The 21,967-nt window shown below is 41.8% G+C and overlaps 1 protein-coding gene across 6 annotated transcripts in view; it reads left to right on the forward strand.

Moving 5' to 3' along the window:
- The window catches only part of LOC147798084 (TNF receptor-associated factor 4-like), a 72,558-nt gene that overhangs the window by 23,400 nt on the left and 27,191 nt on the right, over positions 1-21,967 (forward strand). For 4 of the 6 annotated variants that reach the window (XM_087140711.1, XM_087140713.1, XM_087140712.1 and 1 more), the window contains exons 2-4: positions 9,876-9,927; positions 13,646-13,750; positions 21,769-21,927. In XM_087140711.1, coding sequence (XP_086996837.1) covers positions 9,876-9,927; positions 13,646-13,750; positions 21,769-21,927 — 316 coding nt within the window. Of the gene's footprint in view, positions 1-8,967; positions 9,132-9,875; positions 9,928-11,567; positions 12,255-13,645; positions 13,751-21,768; positions 21,928-21,967 lie in introns of those variants that run through there. The other 2 variants (XM_087140716.1, XM_087140715.1) reach the window with 2 other exon arrangements.

Raw genomic sequence — 21,967 nt, forward strand, 5'->3', positions numbered from 1 at the left:
TGGAGCATCCTGTAGCCAGATTGCCTCCCTGTAGGTCCTGGAATATTTTTTAAGGCGTGTTGCGGTCACAGACTCTTTTGCTGAATTGGCAAAATGGCATCCTTTTACTTGTAGTTAGCTCAGATGTCTTGTTATCATTCCGGGATAGAGTTCATGTGAAAGGGTTTTGGAGTGATGGATAGGGTGGGCCACAGCGGTACGCACTGGGGGGAGAATCCAACTCGATTCCCCACAGGTTGGGAAATTATTTTTCATTTGTATGTACATCAGTCTATTGATTCATAAATACAAGGTTTCCTAGAGGACAAGATCTTGTTGGGATTTTAAGCCACAAGAAACGTGTCTCAAATATTTAGTGTCTAAGTCCGTTAATGCATAAACTTGTATCGGAAGTTTCACGTTTTGGAATGTAAGTTTCATTTGTGATTGCAGTACTGCACATCTGCAACTCACGCTGTCTTCTTTTTCAGTAAGCTTGTTCAGTGAAGGAACATCTCTTGACTGTTGAGCCATCATAGTTCCACATCATGATCATAGATCAACATTTGAAAAGAGAAAAAATAGCACCACAGCTTTAAATTCTTTCAACATTAATTATTCAATGCAGCAACACAGATTCATTGACTCAGCCTACGCCCCATCAAATTTTCTACTTGTACACTTTACATCCTGGAAATTCCTGGCAATGCTATGCCCCTTTTTTTCACCAATGACTGACTGGAGTTTGTTTTTTTAAAGCAGAATACCCCCTTGAAAAGACCAGTGGAGTGGTCATTTCATCCAAATGACCATTGGCAGTTACTCTCCCTGCAACTTGCCCAGAATGTCAGCAATGCCTGGAATGGCGGTGGATCTGTCACTATGTCAGTCTGGCTTGTGGTCCCTTGCTAACCTGTGTCAGAGAGCCAGTGATTCATGGGCTAAGGAGGAGGAGGGGGTAGACTGGCTGGGGATGTAGGTGTGAGTCGGGCAGTTTGTTTGGGTCTTGTCAATAAAACTTGTCAAAACTTTGAACCAGACAGGGAGTGTTGAAAAAGAGCCCACTGACAGAGCGGGCTGGGTAGTTGGGAACACCAGGGCATCATAACCTACTGCACTTGAAGGTTATATAACCTGCACTGAGGCAGATCTGTTGGTCGAAGGAGAGAACTGGGGGACTGAGATTCGAAGCTGGCTGCAAGGGGTCTTTTGTTTTGAAAATCTGCAAAATTGGGCCGAATCTGCTGTGAATTTTGGTGGTGAGAGTGCATTTATTTGCATTGACTTGACGAGATGCGGTATTATTTAGGCCGCACATGTATATGATATTGTTCCAACATCGGAGATGGAAGCACAATTGTTAATTTCCAAAGTTTGCTTTCCTGAGGTCTGTTCTAACATGGACCGGAGGGATGACTGTTGGATAGGTGTTTTCATAATTAATGTCATTTTATTGCAGGTCTTTCTGTGCAGTAAACATGCACATGCAGTTCTTGTTTATGCTTGGACATTTCCCAGCTGAAATTGTTCCAGAAAATTATGTTACTCTCGTGAAGTAATGTGATATTGTGGTGTTAGGTGTATGTAATTTATGGCTGCTGTTTTTTTTTCAACTTAAACCACTCTTGTCACAAAAACAGATTCCCAGATTCTTGCTTGTGTTTGTCTTGAAAAGCTCTCCCTTCCCTTCTAACCCCTAACTACCATTATCCCCTTTTCTCTCTTGCTGTCCCATTTATCCTCAGAAGTTTTCTTACTCAGGACAATTCCTCCTTATATCTTCTGACTCCTCTTGAGCATCGCCCTCTTCTCAAGAGAAGAATGCTCTGTAATGACTTAGACAAACTCCCAGCCCCACAATGGACTTCATTTTCCGGTGGGGCCAAATCACGGTTAAGACGACACTCTAGAATCTGGGATTATTGTTTCCGGTCTTCTGAAGACCAAAGTACACCTCTTCAGCAGTAGAATTTCTCTTCCTCCTCCCCTTACTGTTTTGGAAGTATGTTTCATCCTGCACCTATCTTTACGCACCAGTCAAAGCTCTTTTTTTTAGAGATAAATCCTTTCCCCAAATTCCGGACCAGTTAGTAAATCGGGATAAGCCAAGAAAGGAGGGGGGGGACATTTTGTCAACAGAGCCATGCCCAGTGGCACAGATCCCTTGGAAAGTGAATTGGTAAGATTATGAGTCAAAACAAACAATAAACACAGTGAACTCACAGTCCATTGGCAAACAAGACCCAAGTGACCCAGCTGTGATTGAATGTAAAATCACCTTCCATCAGGCTTCATTTTCTTTCTTCATTCATACAAGTGGGGCTATTCTTGTTCCAGTCCTATAACAGGGGCAACTTGTGGAGGGAGGGATGAGAGGAACATTGTTTGAGTATAATCCTGGCACAATCGTTGACCCTTCACTGCCCCCCCGGGTCTCCTCAAACAGGGAGGTACTGGAGAGGTGGGCCTTGGAGGGATTGTTGAACTCTTGGGCTCTGCAAACACAACTGAAGTGCACCCTGAATGGGGTGGTGTGTAGTTGTAGAAATTGACCCAGCGTTGTGCAGGCTAATCTTAATTTAACTGGCATTGCAGCCAAACTGGATGATTGTTCATTGGGACCTTCATTAAATTAAGGTACAAGTTCATTATGCCATTTAACCATTTGAACAGGCTTTTTCTATAAGGAGTGGTATTTTTAATGTTGATAACCCTCAGTCAAATAATTTTTAGTTCGACGCGTGAACTCTCTGCTTTTTCTAAGCCTTTGTGAACAATTTTTGATTTTGAAGTGGTGATTACTCTTGGCAAAAGTTAACTTAGTTAATGGCAAATTGGCAATCCCTCTACCAATTACCATTTGCTCTGCTGTGTAATGTCTCCCTTGCCTCCCCACCCTAGCCCCATTGCCAGCTGCTGGCATGGGGGGAGGGGGGATAGCCACAATGCCAGCTGGGGAGGGGTAGCACATCACTATCTTGTTGGTAATTTTTATGCCTGTGGTTTTTGCTAAATGGGACCAGCTGGGGGGGGGAGGCGGCTCTGGGCTCTCCCATTAATTGGCCTGCCCCACTTCTAGCTAGTGTGGTATTGCTCTGAGCTACTTTTTCAGGTTTTCATCAGTTCTTTAGATGCCTGCTTGTGCTCATTATGATCATTGTTTGGCTTGGAAGTTTACCGAGCAAGTTTGAGCCAAGTTTAATATGTCGCTTTCTCTCCAGCGCAGAAATGATCAGACTGCCATGTTGAGGGACCAAAGTGTTTGATTTACTAAAAAAGACATTAAAACATTGTTACAGGGTGTTGGATGTTAATGAGATGAGAGGGATATCTACATTATCCAGTGAATCATTTTAGGGTCATCCTGTCTCAACGATCTTTTCAGTTTGGCCCTGGTAGATAGCTGCATGCCAAGCTGTCCACTCTTCTGTCAAATATTCTGCTCTGCAATTGGATGTGGACCCTTTTCTGGGAACAGAGGTAATGGAATTGAGAGTGAAGAGTCCTTACTACAGCCCTACATGTTTTATGTACCTCCGTGGAGAAGCCAATCAGCAAACATTAATCCTCTCCCCTGTCTCCATGATCTCTCCTGAAGAACTGATTCTCTGCCCATTTACATCTTGTTGTGACTTTGCCTGAGCCAGTAGCATGTTTCGCACCCAGGTGTCAATTTCGTGTTTGCTCAGCAGGTGTTTTCCTTTCTCACCTTCCAGCCCTACCACTTGTCCCCCCTCTACAACTCCTCCTTCGATCCACTGCCCCTGGAGAAAAAACAATAAAGGGCCAGACAGAGGGGAGAATGGTCCCTAGGAATTTGTTGGGAAAGTGCAGTTGAGGGTCTATGGTTTAAAGGAGGAGACATGGTAAAATGTCTGTCAAAGTGGGTAACAGTCATTTCTGATTTGGCGATTGTAATTTCTCAATTTGGTATAGTTAGGATGGGATTGTGTAAGGATAAATAGTAGATGTATTTGAAATGCTACTTTTAACTGTGCATTGATTTCATGTCAAAGATGTGTACATTTTGTTCTTGAGACGTGTGCTTGAATTTATCAGACAAATCAGATCATAAAACAGGAGAGGAAAATATGACAGCCTGCAGGTTCTCTGGCTTAGTAATGATCAGAGTTTTGGGGCTTTTAGTTTTGATGTGCATTCAAGATTTTCCACATGTAGAGGCAGCCCTATCCCCGTTTTTAATTTTGACCAGACACCGGACCAAATCCATCCAAATCCATCTCTGAACTCTCCCTGCGCACCCACATTGCTTCCTGCAGTCATCCACCCACCGACATCAGTACCAGAATGAAAGCACAGCAGGCCTCCGCAGTGTTGAAGTCCATCATACTGTGGTCATACTTGATCAACATTTGGTCACCTCGGGCCTGCTGGACCATTTCCATCAAAATCTGCTTGAATGGAGAGATGGAGTTTGATGGTGTTGGGGTTGTTATTTATTGCACAGTACTTGTTTTTCTACGTGATAGTATACACGTACATTATACATGCCAAAACTGTTAGAGGTTTCCTATAAAGGTCCCTCTGGTAGAAGTTGCTACATTACTGTATGTAGTACATGTCTCCCATGTACATGTAATCTACCTATATTTTCATTCGAGTTTTAACATCCAGGGCATGGTGACTGGTGACTGGTTTACAATACCATGAAGTGTCTGACAAGCCCCTTTAATGCCTGGGCTGTATTCAGATCCCAGCTGGTAGGGTCCAGGGGGTCGGTGACCTGTCCCTCTCTCAGCTGGCAGAGCTGTCAAAATACTGTGTACTGGTACATATAACATTGTTGCAGGCTGGTTTGGGGTTTTATTACCAGTTTCGGTTACTGATTGGCAGGGCCTGGAAACCTTCTGTCACTGTCCAAATAAAGCACCAGGAGGTTTTCTTATGCTGGGTGTCAGACACTGCTCACAAAAGTCAGTTGAAGTTGGGTCAGTAGAAGTTGGGTCATTATTTGTCTAATTGGGCTGCATTTTGCGTGTGTTCCCCTCGTCATCCAATCAAAGTGGTAAGGTGAATATACATGTATTTGAAATCCAGGAAGGGGTGGGGGAGGTGATAGGGCATGTTTGGTCAGACAGACCAACAGGTGGCATAATTATTGCCTGACAAAATGCCTGCCAAGTAGAGAGGGACTTTCTGCTTCATTTCAACATGAAAAACTATGCATAAAGTAACGAGCTTTTAAATCTTTTGCTGTTGTAGCTAGTGTTGAGAAATTCCCTCCCCCCCAATTGTTTTCGTTCGATTTTTGTTTGTGCATGCCAACACTGCCAGTTTTCTTCCACTCAATAAAAACCAACAGTAACACCGAACCTTTTGCAAGTTGACATATCAACGTGATGATAAACGCCATTGTCCACTTGTTTGTTGGTTTGCCGACCAAGCTTGTAAGGTCAGATATGCCGCACAAACAGCGTTCTCTTTGATCCCTCCCCTTCAAACCGCTTCAAAATTACCGCTGTGTGGCTAATTGTTTGTCGCACGCATTCCACCAAACCAGTCAACACTTTGCACAACTACCGAATCAGGAATGGAGAAATCCACCACAAGGGACCTACATGTATGTGGGTGTTTGAATTTGAGGAGCCGACAAAGAAGATCAACCAGCAGCATTCAAAGTGAGATCAGTAAATGGAAACAAAGAATTGAACTTGTTGGCAAATGGAACAAAACACAGTAAAAAGGGTCAGTAAGTTACAGTCACGTTAGAAGTGCTTCCCTGATGGTTGAACATTTTCGCCAAAATCTTGAGTGCTCTGCAGCTTGTTCATGTGTATCAGACGAGTGGAGGCTATAAAAAAAATCAGTGTCCATTTTAATGTAAAATGTAAATTTTGTTCCGTTCATTTTTTTTTTACTGCAAAAGGGAAGGTCAACTTTGTAAGAACATGAAATGCTGTCCTGTTTTAATATAAAATGTAAATTTTGTTCCGTCCATTTTTTTTTTGGAACTGCAAAAGGGAACGTCAACTTTGTAAGAACATGAAGTGCTATGCTGTTTCATTCAACTGGCAGCCTGAATGTCTATTCACAAATAAACTGCTTTGGGATATTGAAACACCTGCAGAAATTTCTAACCGTAGGAGAAACACTGCTAACATGAATGGCCCCTTTTCGTGTGTATGTCTGTTTGACCCAGTCGATGAATCGACCGTAGCTTATAAACAAAGACATGCAAAGGACTTCCTGTTCTGGATGGACATTTCTGCCTGGCTTGTTCGGTGGCTCACATCACTGCATCAGTCTTGCCGCCTTGTATTCAGCCAACCGCAAACCAACCTTCTAACTCTCTCCTATACCCGGAGAATCAGGCCGGGGCCACTTGGTGTGATAGGAACTCGAGCTTCCAAGTCCTGTTGCGTGCCATCCTCACAGACTCCTCCAGTAATCAACTCAAGTCTGACGCCGTCTGCTGCACGTGACTCGTAGATTCTCTGGGAAGGCGATACTGGCCAACCGGCTATCTCTCAGGCATCATGAGTTGCTCGTGTCTTTGGGCTTGCAAGTCGTCCTGTTTTCCGTTGAGCTTACTGTAAGCCGAAACCTTTCATGCCATAGCAGGAATTGAGACCAGGTCTGGTTGATTTGCTGGGCAGTAAGTCAAACCACCATCAAGTCGGTTACTTTTTTATCATTACCGAATTCTGACTCGCCAATATTAATCAACTAGTGCCGACACGTTTGCCCCATATGAGGCAAATTCTCTGAGTAGATACCAGTCACACAGTCTGCACGTTCAGCCATTAAAATCAACACACAGCTTCTCTCTTGGTAAAATACATGTAGTATCTTGAGGCATGCACTGCCTTCCTACTTTCTGGGGAGAATATGCTGGTTTACATTGTTGGATTAGACACGAGACCTGATGCAAAAGGGCTGCTTGTACGAATGATACGCTACTCTATATGGAGACAAAAGTGGTAAGTATCGTAGAGTGAGGCTCTTACGTGTATCATGGATGTCATTGTTGATTTTTTCAATACTGTGGATGAATAATTTTTTTTTTACTCTGGGTGGCTGATGAACCTGTTAACACACGAGGATAAGATGTGAACATGACTTGCCAGATGACAGATTCAGTTATCAAATGTCTCATTTATTCTGTACCTAGGCAATTCCATGGAGGTACAGAAACATTCTCTAGATGGTGGAGTTGAACTGTACACGCCCTGTTGCAACCAATATCCTGCATCGCTCTGTGGCAATCTCAGAGAGTGTTGCAATGTATGAAGTGACAAGCAACTCTCAAGTGTCATTATGTGTGAGATTTGACGTCATATTGAAATTTCGCCGATGTATCTTGCCATTTTTAGATGGTGATTTTCTGGCCCAAAACTATCCCCTAGGCTGTACCTGGATTATTGTGAAGTGTTCCCCCAAACCTGGCTTCATTGTTACATGTACAGTTATATCAGCTACATGTAGACAGAAATGCATTGTTGTCAAAGCTGTCCTATCGGTCAAAATCAGTCAAATGACCCCTGTGTGTCTATGTAGTGTGTACTGTGGCAAATCAAGTGTAAGGAATATTTGACTGTCTCTGACTGTTACAGCAATGAATACATAAGTTTTTATCATGGAAACCTCACAGGCAATCCGAGTAAGTTATAGCTTTTTATAGTGGTTTTTATACAAAATTCGAAGGTTTGAAACATCCTCGGTTGGTTCCTCACGCCTGGACTTTGTCATGCCAGTCCTAACTTTAGCAGGACCCTATTCACTAGTGTGAGGGTTTATCAAAGTACAGAGAGTAATTTCATGGTCTTCGGATGTTTGCCCCAGTGCTTGGTCATATTTTGCCCCTTCCACATTGCCTCGAGGCATGGAGCTGGAAGCAGCTGCCATCACCAGAAGCTATGCATAATTAATCCGAGAGCTTGGGTAATTTCTTAGCCGGGGAATGTTCAAAAATTTATGCCATTGCCGGGCCATGATGACGTGACCATCCTTATCATGTGGGTTTGTTGCCGGCGGCAGTTAGTCACTGCAAGGTCAGGTTTTTGCACTGTTTCAGTTTTGACATTGAGCAAAGAAGACTAGGCTGCTTCCTAGTTAAAAATATTGGGTTTATATCATCAAAGTTTTAATAATTTGATCGAAAAGGTAATGATTTCGTTTTCCAGTATTTCACGTCTTTACTTCAGTTGAAAATCATAACTCCTCTCAGATTACCATGGTTAAAATTGCCCCTCTAGTTTTTGGACACCCAAATGAAGACCAAAGAAGTAAGAAGTAATGGCAAGAGAAAACTTCAATTTAAATTTGAAAGGCGTGGTAACTTTAGCAGCAAAACCTTTCTTAAAAAACTTAGCACCATTGAGAGTCACATAGGGTTTAGGCCTTCAATCCTGCTTTTCCACGGTGATAAAATTTTCCTTGTGATAAAATTGTATGACTATTTTAAAACATCTTGACGTTCTAAACAAGTTGTGCTGATATTGTAAAAGGTAAACCCTGGAACCTGAACAGGATTTGTGTGCAGGATTCAGGGCAGGGTAATTTGGTACATGTTTTTGGTACCCCTATGAAGGTTTACAAAGACCGACCAGGATGGATATATTTTGTGTTCTTCCATGGGTAAGCATGCACCCCTCAACTTGGAACCATATGTTGTCCTTGAATTGAACAGTGCCAAATGACAGCCAGGGATAACAGTTCCTCCCATCAGTCATCACAGATAACAGCTCTGACAAGATTAGGTATACATGGGGTATACCCCTGTATTGGTTCAGTTTTGTTCTTGCAGGGTAGTAACATTTGTCCAGCAGGCTCTCCTCCACATGATGTAGGTTTATATCATTAGCTGTCAGCAATTTGCTCCCAGCCAGTGAGCTTTCCTCCCCTCTGGGCATTTATCAGTCACAGGCGGCAGATCATGGGGTTTGATCTGCTGGGGCTGTGCCTTGGGGCATGGTGATGAGGTAAGCAGTATGTTCAGCTCCATATGGACACACTGAGCTGCCCCGAATTGTGCCTTGAAGGTTTTTAGTTTATTCAGGCAGAGCTTGGGTTGCGATTATTGTCTGGAGGATGGCCAACTTCTCTGCAGATCGGTCCTGAAACATCTCAGCCTGAGACAACTTGGACGTGGCTTGCATACTGTGCATATGGTGTCCCCTGGTCTGATCCTGGTAGGTTAGGTTGTCCGTGATGGAACTTTGAAGGAGTTTCCAATTCTGGTCTGGTATCTAGAACAGTATTTGTTTTTGATTGGGTTTCTTTATTGTTTTATTTTTCAAGGCCTATTTATCTCAGTCAATGCAGTTGGCACCAGAATCTTTCCTCTTATTTTCTCACCCTTAAAATCTAATGGGATAAGCTTAGGATGTCAGGGATTCTGTTCACAAGAGATATTCAATAAAACAAGATTCACCACTGTATGTTGTGCCATTATTATTAACATTCATATATAAGATAACCTTTGTTCAAGGAGTAACTGATGAAGTGGTTGGAAACAAAATCTGTATTTGACATTGGTGCAATTTGGTACTCTAGAAAATGGGTACATGAAGTGTGATAAGTGGCCTGGGAATTTAGATAATTTGTATAATTTTGAATATTGTAAATATGGAGGGTAAGATAGTTGATGAATTGTTTCTTCAGGTAGCTTCCCCGGAAAGATGGTTGCCCTGACCCAATGTGATTTGCAAACCCTGTTGTTGTAAGCCCACACCTCCAAGACCCATTAGATATTGTTCTCTCCTTTATCACCCAGCAGATTTCAATTTTCCAGGTCCTCCAACAAGTCGTTGGTCAATGACATCATTATCAGCCTCATTTTCCAGCGTCCACTTCAGACGCTCCTGCCTCTTTAACCCGCCTTGCATTCTCAACCCTAATTTTTCCCCTCTCTTTCCTCGTTTTCCCTCCTGCAGTGCTGGTGTCTTTGAGTGTCCTGAAGATCGGCTTCCCTTAGATTACGCTAAGGTAAGTGGCCTCTCTTCTAGTGCTCCGAACATTTTCCCCTTGTGATGGGAAACTATTTCAGGCATCGTATCAGCTATTGTGTGCGCCGCGGCGTGATTATCCAATGATGGTCCTCACTGCAGAGAGCATGTCCTTGAATCTTCAATGAGTACGGATGATTTTGCGTCTTGACGTTTTGTTCTCGGTATTAATGATTACCGTTACAGGATGAAGGGGTCGGCATGGGGTAGTTCTTGCCTCTAATGAAAGATTCTTCTTTTTTTCGGGGGGGAGGGGGATGAAAGCATTTGCTGAGGCTTTGTAATTGGTAAAATCTAGGAAACATCAGAGATCAGCACGGGGTATTCTTTGGTTCAAAGAATGGAATTTTCATCTTTACTTGCCTTTGGAAGTGTTTTGTGCTCTTTTGTCCCATGTGGTTTTTTTTTAATTATAGAAGGGATTGTTGTGGGTCAACATGATGTAGAGAAGAAAATTTTTATGACCGCTTTTTGGCGTATTTGTCATCTCTTAAAGATGTCCTCTGCCATCGTCCCTTCCAACTAATCTGCATCTCATAAATTGATTATTTTTCCAATGGACCGCACCCAGATCCTGTCCATTTTTGAAATCAGTTAATCCAATGAATATGTTAGAGGGCTAGTCTCGTTAGTCTATCAACTTGATGAAAGCTGGCACCTGCGTTGCACCACAGCAACGTCGCCACATAAATCTAACAGATTTAAGCCTGGCAAAGATAGGGATGGGGGGTTAAGTCCCGTCCTGTCATGAAACTGAAAGTTGCATAAGGCAGATGTAGGAGATGACCGTTTAGCATTAGAATGTTTACTTTTTGCTTAAGCCTTGCTGATTGCTGTCCATATGTGCCCCATCAATCATGCATGTCCTTCAAGATGTGTTGGATGTGATCATAAAACAGTGTAGTTGGCAGGTTGTTAATGAAAAGAAGAAAAAAAAATCCTCAATTTGACTATTTCTGCTTTTGATCTCAGTAGGTTGAAATTTTACCATTTGGTGTTCCAGCCAGGATCTTATTTGTTACTGTGTTCATTGTCAAAAAGGAAAAAAAAGTTGCTCCAAAGGAAAAAAATCAAATGTGTCCACTACACTGCACTTACGACCCAAACTCATCGTCAGGAACTAACAAAGTTCGAAATAAACTTAACATATTTTAATCTCTATTTTCAGCTGATCATTTTGAATGTACAAATGCCAATTGTAATGGCAGTTGAATCCTTCAGGACCATAATCATTGGGGGGGGATAGCGGTATATAGGGTTTTGTTTATTTTCCCTAGAGGCAAAATGTATTCATTAGTAGTGAAAAAAGGAGAAAAAATACCAAAGCTTGTCAAAATAAACCATTTTGATGCAGGGTCATGTCCGAAACGGGCGCTCTTCCAGAGCTACGGCTAGGTCTGTGTGTCTCCACGCATTTCCAGTGGAGCGAAGACCTAGACCTAGCTCTAGGCAAGAGATTCGAATGCAGCCAAAGGTTAAGGGGCGTGCCCCTTTAAAAGTGTTGTGATGTTTAGCACCCCCTTCCGTACATCTCCCCACATCCCCACCCCTTCCCGTCTCCCTCAGTCCCCTACGCAGATTCACACCACTTGAAGTCTTCCTAGCTCCGGCCAAATGGAGCAAAGTCGAAGACCACCAAAAAAAGTTAGCTATCCACATTCCAGTCTCCATACATCTCCCTGAAAATTTATTACCCCAGCTGTTAACTTACCAAATATGCAAATGGAAGCGTGTGGTCACGTCGCCTGGCCACGCTCCATTCGTCCAATTTCTCCTTTCATTTTGCCGCATGTAGCTCCTCGATGCCACCACTGCAAGTTGTGTAATTTGCGATGATGAACTGCCGCCAGGTCCATCATTGCGCCTGACGGAGCTCGACGATATTAAAAATCATCCCGCAGATGCACTTTGTCAAGAAACACAATTTTTTTTCCATCTCTCTGGTCCCGTTCCTCTTTCGTGCCTGCCTCATTGAGAAGTCCCTCCACCGCGTAGCGGCACATCATTTGTCAAGTTGGCCCTGGTGACTGGGAAGATCGTGGCCGACATATAACCGCAGAGACCAACCCGGGCCTGAACAAATAAGCAAGATTATTCCTCCTTTGCCGGGGTGCCGCTTGCACTCAGGAACATCCTGGATTCGAGGCCAAGATCGATGTAATCTCGTTAACGCGTCACTTGGACGGTTGCACTCTCTGCTTTGGAGCAGAATTTTGTTGGTTACTTCACAGACTGTTTTCCTCGCCTTCATCTTCTTTATCTGCTGTGATGCAAGTGCCAACTGCAGAGCTCACGACATTCAGAGCCGTAAGAGAAACCCTATCTTAGCATTCAGATTTTTATCTTTACTTCATCTTCCAGACTTTTCAACTTCCTGTTCCTTCCTGGCAAAGTGAGTCAGAAATTGGACAGAGGCTGAAATGAGATTTAGCTGGTATGAGAATAGCGGACTAAAGTCTCCTCAATGATACTGTTGGAGTTCCTGTCAGATGCTCCTTTGACAAGTTGTGGCTATGGATGTGTGAAAAAGCAAAGTTGCCGACCAAAAGAGGCTTTAAAAGTGTCAATTTTGTATTTGTGAAATGGCAGATGCCAAATGTTTTCCTTAACGCTTATCTTCCATCAAAAAGTCAGAGGGCCTGATGTTTGGATCCTTGCAGAATGTTTAGATACATGTATCGAATATTAAATTTGAAAATTAAAAAAACTCTCCCCCCTTCAGGTTTTTAGCATTTTTTTTTCCATTATAGCTTGTGCCCATTTCCATCTTACTTTGCCAGGAGATTTCACATAATTTATTTGCTTCTTTATCACTCAGCTCCTGCTCCTTTTTTAGTCTGACTTCATCCTCTTTTCTCTCCTCGCTCTCTTGTCCTGTCCCTAATGCGCAATGTCAGTCGTCGGTGTATTTTTTTGCCACGCCCTCCTTGAGACACTCTTGCGCTGAAGGTTGATGCTGCGGCTTTACCCCGACATCGGATGTCACTCTTCGGAGCCGTGTAACTCAGGCCACAGAACATACAACAAATGATGATGCAGTTCAGCACTGGCTCTTGTTTTTAAGACAGATTGTTGCTACTTGCAATGTACGTCTTTGCATCTTTTTGAGCATATTACAGGCAATTTTGGACACTTTTTGTTTGTCACACAAATGCATGTAAAATAATCAAACTGTCATCACCTTGGAGGCCCTTTTTTCTCATTGAGGCCAAATGTGGACGCTCGTCAGTTGTCAAATGCATAGCCTGAAACCCTGACTACCGCTACGAGTAACCAGACCTCACGCTCAGCCTCGGAGCGAGCTTCGGAAGCTGTGGAAATTGTATATATGTAATAATCTACGTGTTATTATTCAATGCATATGCCTTTTTGACATTTACAACAGATATAGCACAAGACCAATGTTTGCTTTATAAATAAAAGATGTACCGAATGATTTTGGTTTTTTTCTGGTTCAAATCGTTCAAATGGTTAGGAATAATGCATGCATTTATATTTTGCTTTCAGTGTGTCAAATAGTATTCTGCAGTAGCCATTGTTGTGTCCACACAGATTTTAAATTTAATCCTAGTAATATATTTCAACCCTTGGACAAAGACTTATGGCACGTGCAATTCCCTGTGTGGAACGTCATCACCAGCCCCTCAACCGGTGCGCATTTTATTTCTTTTGTTTCCCTGTCTTGATAAATCTGACAGATTTACCCTGATGACAAGATGTCAGAGGAGATCATGTCACTGGCTGTCCGTTGCTCTTTCTACAAGGACGGCTGCAAGTGGATGGATAAGCTGAAAATACTCAAGGTGAGAATAAGGGGCACAGGAAAAACAATTTGCATGATAATTCCTGCTCCCTTTAGTTGCCCTGGCAACAGGACTTGGTTACAAGTGAGTGATGGGAATGTCATCCTTATTGAAATGTTAATTTGTCTGTGTACTTTTGGTCAGCAGGTTTCCGTAATGTATCTGACTGCACATGTATCTGGTTTTTTTTTCCTCGGCACCCTCTTGAAATTGAGAAATGGCTGCAGAATTGTTTGATATTTGAAATGCACAGTTTGAGTACATATTTTAATGGCCGAAGCAAGCTGTATGCCTATAACTGTGCTGATCACTGCTTTTGTGGACGTGTCATTCAAAAAATGGTCTGCCTAAGGATTGATGCTACACGTAGGAACCTTCCAAATTCTCCACTGTGCAGGAAACCAGTGACTTTGTTTTGTGCTTTTCATTCACTGTTGGTGGAACTGCTGAACCAGTTAGAGTGGCCAAGTTACAGTAGCTGGGCTGTGCCTTCCTTCGATTCTGCAAAATCCTCCCACATCGCCTGGCGAGTTTTGGAGGATGGTGGAAGGTTTGAGCTAGGGTAACCAAAACTTGCTAGGTTATGAAGTGACTGAAATGCAGGCATCACATTTCCAGCGCTTGATATTTTGATGAAAAGAAGTTTCATTTAGCTGTGTGCGGTTTCCATTTCAAATGAAAGTCTTGATTACAAGTCACTCGAAAGGCTACTCACCAGATGCAATACTGTCTTCATCTCATATTAGACAAAAAGATTGTGTTATTACTTCGGTTGTTATTAAACAGCATGAACACACTGTGGGTTGGCTACTATCGCGGAAAGCTACAGTGGACACGTGGGCACCACACCCCATTGTAGCGGGTTTTCTTGTTCAGAGGAACAAACTGTAACTTCACGCTTTGTGGAGACCAGCAGCCATTTTTAATTTCACCTGCAGCCTCCCCATGCTCATCTGGATATCATATCTTTGTTGGCATGCATTACCCCTAATGAGCGAACACGTAACTCAGTAAGGATTGCATATATACAAAGGGGGAGGAGGGTTGGAATTGGACAGTATTGGAAACATCTTCCTAAACATCATTCATCTTGGTCTCATTTGGCGACAGCTTGGGACAACAAAACAGCATTTCTGGTGTGAGCTTATGTCATTACAATATATTGTTACCTGGCATCTGTTAGGACTTGACTCCGTTCTTGTTTTCAACACTTCTGATAAATTAGGTACAGAAATGCACCGCTGATTGTTCGTTTCCTTGGCCTGTTATCATTTTGCTTTATCCGGTTCTCGAAATATGGAGCAGGTGTTTTCTGGTTTCTAATTTGCAACCCACTCCAGGAAAAGGTGGTATAAGTTACGCTATGCCTTTGTGTGCAACAGCCCGCTCAAAAGTTGATATGACAAAGTCCTTTGCGGAATGCCATTTCTTGTCAGAAATGACATCTTTCAATAATAGAGTTTCAGGTTCCATGAACAGAAGTGTTCAAAATGAGCAAGTTGGTTGCCAGGATGGATTAAGGTGTATCCTCCCAGCCCAAGTCCATATCCGACTCAAAATTTTCAAAGCCTGTTTTCTCACTTGTAAGTTTAATACGAGTAGAAAACAATTGATATGAAGACAAAGCATATCCCTGAAATGGAATGGGAAATTGAGATCTGCCACACACTGAATGAAAGCTAACATTGTGGGCTTTCCAACCTTGCACATAAACTGATTTTGTCATACTTGTGACTTGTGTATACCTTTTCAGAGAGAGTCGTATTTGATTCAGTTTTACTATGGAACTCCATGGTATGGACTGTACATTGCGGAACAATAACAAGGAGAAGAAAGGCTGTTTCACACTTGCTCTTCTGTTGGTTGTGTTTTTGTCATCTGTAATCAAACCTGGATTGTGATGACCTTGGCAGATGATTTTCCTGTGAGCAGTGGAGCCTGACCGGCATTCATATCAGGTGAAAGAGGAATCGGTGTTTACAAAGTCACGGTGAATGAACACATACATATGTTTACATGTACATGTACAGTGTACATGCAAGTTCATAGTGTGTGTGATGCCCCTAATTTGTGTACTTATGCACATGGATCTTGCATTACCTCCGAAATGGGCATATCTGCTGCATATCATGAAAGATCTAAATGTCTATTCCATCAGCCCTTGAGCCCTTCGTTCATTTTCATAATGAAGCACAGCTCTCCATACTGTACATGTACCTTATTCATGCAGTATGCAAGGACGGAATTGTCAAAACAATACTTCCTTTGTTCAGCTGGAAATTGTTCATTTGTAAAGAGATCCGAGAATATTTCCCAGACATCATGGGATGTGTTTTCCAGCACGGAGCAAGATGCAGTCCGTAATTCATTTTTGTTGGATGAGATTTCTCTTCCGATGGGAATTATAGCTATATTTTGGTATCACTTGTGTTTCTTTGGTTTCCTTTGCTGTTTGTTAACCAGTGAAATAAAACATAACTTGGTACTTTGTTTCTACAAATTTAATACACTTCACCTAAGCCTTAGTTTTTCAAACTTGCTTTTACAAACCTCCATTCTTTATTTGGTCAGAGCTGGTGCTGTAGTGGTTATATAGGGAATTAATATAAGTGCCAACAATTCTAGAAAGAAGTTATTCTCAGCCTAAAAGGTCACAAAAACATTTCCAAGAAGGATATTTTTGGTCGCAATGATGGCATGAAAGTGTGTGGAAAGAGCAGATTAATTTTCAATTTAGCTGCTTTCCAAAGAGAGTCAGTTTTGTCGGCGCATTCTGGAGTTTCCACCATCTCTAAAATCTCATGCATAAATGATGCGATTTAGCACCCGCACGGAGGGTCATCTGCGAAACTCACGCCTCGGTTACCCGCAAAAGGCACACAGGAGTCGTGGGGTCTGTGGCCACGCTGTACATCAAAGTGTACACAAAAACGGACAATCCATTTTCTTGCAGCTTATTTCCTTGTGTGTGGTCTTGTTCTCTATTCTAATAAGCTGTCAGACTGTAATAACTTGCCGAGTGCTTCTAAAATATTAATGGTTTGTTACTGTATGGAGTCTGTGTATATCATATGACAGTGTTGGATCATCAGCCTTATGGTCTACATATGGATGCCTGGAAAAAAACTGAAGGTTGTATGCAGTAGCCATCGTCTCTTTTGAATGAGCACAGCTCTCTGTTGTGTGAAGCTGCCTGACTCCTTATCCTTTTCTTTCGAATGTTAATGTACGTACAAATCTTGAAATATCGTGGAAAGTTCCACTCGTCTGGAGAAGGGTGATTTTACTCTTATTTTTGCAGTTTTTGTACCGATTTTTGATTTTTTCAAAAAGTCATACTTCACATCCAGTAAAATGCAGCCTCATGATATCAGTAGAAGTTTGATGGTTAAAAAAAGAGCTGTTGTCGAGATAAATATCATCAAATAAGCCTGGAAATGTGTCCAAGCAGTTTCAAATGTCTAAATTGTAAAGCTTTTATAAGTTAGCTTATATAGATAAGTTTTCATCTTTTCAGCTCTTGTTTGCTCAAGTTTATCTGCCCATGGTCAAGCCACTCCAGGCTATGCTATGAGAGAGAACTTTCCTCCTTAGCATAAAACTCATTGGGGAAACTGGTCACAAGTCATACATAGCATGTCATTTACGCTGGTAATCTGTTCTTTGCTGAAAGTAAAAATTGTCCTGTTGTCCCCTTCAAATAAAAAGTCATGTTTTTGTAATAGTGAGAGAAAGGAGAATTTTTTAGTCCGTATCTTTTCCCTTCCGGTAAAAAGCTACCAATGTAGCCTCACCCCTCTGAAAGGCCATTAGAGGTGTCATTGAAAGAATTCAAAATTTTTGGCCTCCCAAAAACACATCTCCCCTCCCCCCCCAAAAAAATTACTTCAGGATCTGTCCATGCACCACTCCCCGTTCCAACCTCCTAGTCAGCCTACACAGGTTCCTGTCACATTGACCAAGGAGGCCCATTAACTGGTGACTGATAATGATCCCACCATTCTCCCGTCCCTGGGTGGTTGTAGACCCTGTCTGCCTTGGGGGATTTGAGCACCTGGGGTCTGGTAGAATGTCCAATGTCATTTCAAGAGAAATATGCCCAGTTCTGAAGTCCCCTGCTATCCACTGGCCTGTCGAGGTGTCAGCTTTGATCAACAATATTTCTTGTGGATGATTGGCAGTTTTATTTTTTATCACTAGTTTTTATTTCTAAAGCTGTCAAATTTTACAGCATATCTTGATGTCACGGCCAGTCACTTCTCTAGGCAATTCAGTCATCACAGGGATAACAATAGTTCCATCATTTTTTTATGAAGTGTAATAATTTAGCACTGACAAACAGCTGTGCTTGATACAAGGATAAATGTGGGCGTGATGCCGTGAAAGGATAACTATTACATGATTACCCATGATCTGGGTGAAAAGGTGAATTGATTTGCATAATAACAGATTTGAACTGTTGTAAACACTCATTACTGGGATCGAACAATGGAAATTTAAAAGCATTATTTTAACCCAGCCTCTTGTATCCTTCACCATATGACCCAATGCCTCAGTATGCTGCTCTGTACATATTGTGCCGTTATATTTTCTACAATGTCTTCAAACTAGAATGATGTGTATACATGCATGCATCGGTTTGGGAATATTTGCTTCGTTGTGTCAAAGGGCACAGCCATTAGTGTTGGTGCAGGTCAATTAATCAATGAGCGGGCTCTTCGAAGGAGCATGCTTATTTGGCCTTTACGTAAACAGCATCCCACTACGTGCACGCCACCAACATTGAAAATGATTTTTCTGACATGAATGGGGGCGGGACAAATCTGGATTGGAGGGGGGACTGTGGAAAGACAAACATGTATGTGTGCACCCCTTGCAGATGGCCCTCCATAAGGAGAAAATGTGATCATGTGACCTTCATCTTGTCATGCACTGCTATGACGATATCTGCGATACATGTGGCTCTGCCTTCAAATTGTACTGTGGTGTCTGACTTTACCCCCCCCCCAGCTTAGTCTATCAGCCAAGAAAAAAACATGGACGCAACTTCATGTACTTACTTCAGAGGGCTGTTTGAGTTTATAGGGTTCCGCATATTGATTGCATACCCAGCTGTATCTAATGAAAAAATAAACATGTTTGAAGTTATTGAAATGAAAAAAAAAACTTGCCTTGAGTGTGTACGCACTTGGTATCACTCCATCTCCTTTCCGATTCATTTTGCACAGTCCAGCGGCTAGACGCCACTGGCTGGCAGATCTGATTAGGACCCCTGAGTGTCTGTAATTGGGTTTGGTACCTGACCTGTACACCATTATGTGCGGGTTGGTGTCTTCGGGCGACAGCTTGTCTGATGGGGGAGGGGGGGTTGGAGGGGGACCGAGGTACAGGAGGCAGTAAGGATCCCTAGTGTGGTTGGATAAGGAGGTGTCGTGGTCATGCATGGCATGTTGTAAGGTTGAGTGGATCTTGGTTATTCACTGATACCTTCTGTCAAAATCTCTTCTGAGAGCTATTGTACTCCAACCCAATAGGATCGTCTCCTTTTTAATACACAGCTGTGTTTTGCCTGCAAGTGGCTCCTAAAACTAGGGGCTTGCCATCATTTATGACGTAACCCTAGATGAAAATACAACTCTCTTTAATATTAATTGGACAAATATAAATTTCAAACAAAATTGAGGTGAAATCCAAACTAACCAAAGGGAAAACTTGAGCCACCCATACATCTCGTTGGCAAACTGAGAATGGTCTGTATGTATATTTAGATTAATCACCATTGCTGGGGTGCTTCATGTCTTGTTGAGGTTCCGTAACAAGTAATACCCTTATCATAAAGGGATTATAACTACTAAATGCTGTAAGCGAAAAGTTTGTACTTGAAACACAAAATGTATTCATTTTTATTTATTTATTAACCAGTTCCAACAGCAAGGGAAATTGCAATTTACGAGAAAGGTATAGTTAAAACAAACATAAAACCGTTAAAAATAAATCCGTATATAAACACAAATATGAAAGCATATACATGTATAAAAATGAAAATGAATAAAATAGGTTAGTAGGCTATGTACAATAAAAATGTATACATGTATTTGATATTCAGTAATCTGAATTACGTCCAAGGCAAAATGGAGAAATAATGTTATAAGACGAACGGGAGAGCTAACAATAGTTATTTATTGGAAAATGGGTGAGATTAACTTCAGACATGAATGGCTTGAATGACAGAATGGCTCGAACGGAACCTTACAAAGCATTTTCAACATTTGTTGCTCAACTTGAGTCATGTCTAGCCCCAAAAGACAAAAGACAAATTGGCGATGATTTTGATTTATCACTCTGTTACTTTATTGAAATACATACAATAGAACATAATGAAATTAAAAGTGAAACTAACATTTGTTCAACAAACTAATGTTATTGCACAATATAGTGCTTTTAAAACACAAAAGCCTTGCATGAGTCACACCAAAGTACCATGATTTATGCTTTAATTTGTCTCCCTAAAATCACCCTTTGAATTGTTTTGTGTACAGGGGTTGTGAGGTAGTGTCTTCTTTTCTGTAATTCATGAAATGCTGTATGGCAAGCAGTTACTGGCGAAAGATTTGTGGAAGAAGGTCGTTTTCCCACCAAGTATTTCTTCCTGTTTGAAAATTGTCAGGAAGGCAAGATTATCGCACAGTCTGCCCATAAAAATTGTTCTCTTTCTTTGAACTTCCTCCGCTGTGCAAACCATCTCGTGTTTCTCTTCAAACAGCCTGTCACTGTTTGATCTGAGAAAGCAGGGCAGCCCTGTCATCCATGTTTCAGTTCAAACATTCACGGTCCCAGTGACAGTTTTTCTCTATTTACAATAGCCCACATTTCTGTGTTTATTGCTCCTGTGCCAGTGTGTGTGTGTGTTTTTTTTTTGAGTGGAGAAAGCTGGAAAGGGAACTGTCATCATGCTTACACAGTTTGCCTTATGTAAACATGTAACACTTGAGAGGTATCATTCACAGAGTGGCTTGGAAGTTTTAATTTATTGTATGTCCCAAAACATAGGAGCACATTTTGTATGTGATGAAATGATTCTGTCCAAAGAATGTTTCTAACATGGTTACCTTAATGTGAAGCCCCTTTTAAGTGGGTCAGAAAACTAAACAAGAATTTCTTTGTTTATACACAGAGTGGTGCATCAGGTTTATGCAGAAACTGTTTTTTGGAATGCATAATTTTCTGTGTGTACATTAGGCATCATTGTCGAAAGTACACTGGCGGTGGACTGCACAATCATGGATGTAATGATTTGCTGTGATTGAATGATGAGATGTTAGTGGTGAAGGAAAGAATTGAAGTCACCCAAGCGTGCATCGACAGACTTGGATTGGTCATTCAAGCACACTGCCACATATTGCCATACACATGCACACATGTAGAAATGATTATGGAGCCTTGAATTTGGTTTCCTATGCTGTCGTTCATGTGCCTTTAGAGACCTCGTTAAATAATGGTCGCTGAAGCTGAAAGCATAGTAAATATACACTCCTGGATATTTATGGGTTGAGATGAATGGGTAGGTATAAAAAATGAGACATGCCGTAAAAATCACTGGAGCATATGAAAGTGCTTGCATACAGCCCTCTGTTGAAGCGGCTTTCTTCTTTGGTATTGGATATCTCGCAAACTGTTCTGTGATGAGAGAGCTTTGACCATTTAATTATAGGCTCTTTATGTTCAAATTTTCTTTGTACTTCTTCGTGGGATGTTGTTAATTGAAAGCAGGGTACAGTTGCTCATTCTACCCAATTTCAGGAGGAAATAAACTGTTGTGAGCTGACAGTCCTGGCTGTTGAAACTCTGTTTTTTCATCGCATAAATCACAGTGTCTTAAATGTCTAAGTGTTTCAGAAAAGTTGCCGCAAAACATCATTTTTAATATAGTATATTGATTACCCTATTTATTGCTTTCAGAGTTTGGTTAAGAAAAGCTCATTTCATCTTCTCGCTTTTGTTTTCTGTTTTCATTGTAGCCCCACCTGGAGTCCTGTGCATACAACATGGCCGCCTGCACAGACTGCTCGGCAATGGTTGCTAGGAACCATTTGAAGGATCACAGGCAGTTTGACTGTCCCAAGAGAAATTCAACCTGTGAGTTCTGTGGCGGCCAGTTTCCAGGACAGAGAATGGATGTAAGGAAAGATCTCGCTTTCACAATATTTATCAATTGGC

This window comes from Acanthaster planci, linkage group LG09 (genome assembly GCF_054643075.1).
Source record: "Acanthaster planci isolate LZ-2023a linkage group LG09, COTS_SCS, whole genome shotgun sequence".
NCBI classification, from domain to species: domain Eukaryota; kingdom Metazoa; phylum Echinodermata; class Asteroidea; order Valvatida; family Acanthasteridae; genus Acanthaster; species Acanthaster planci.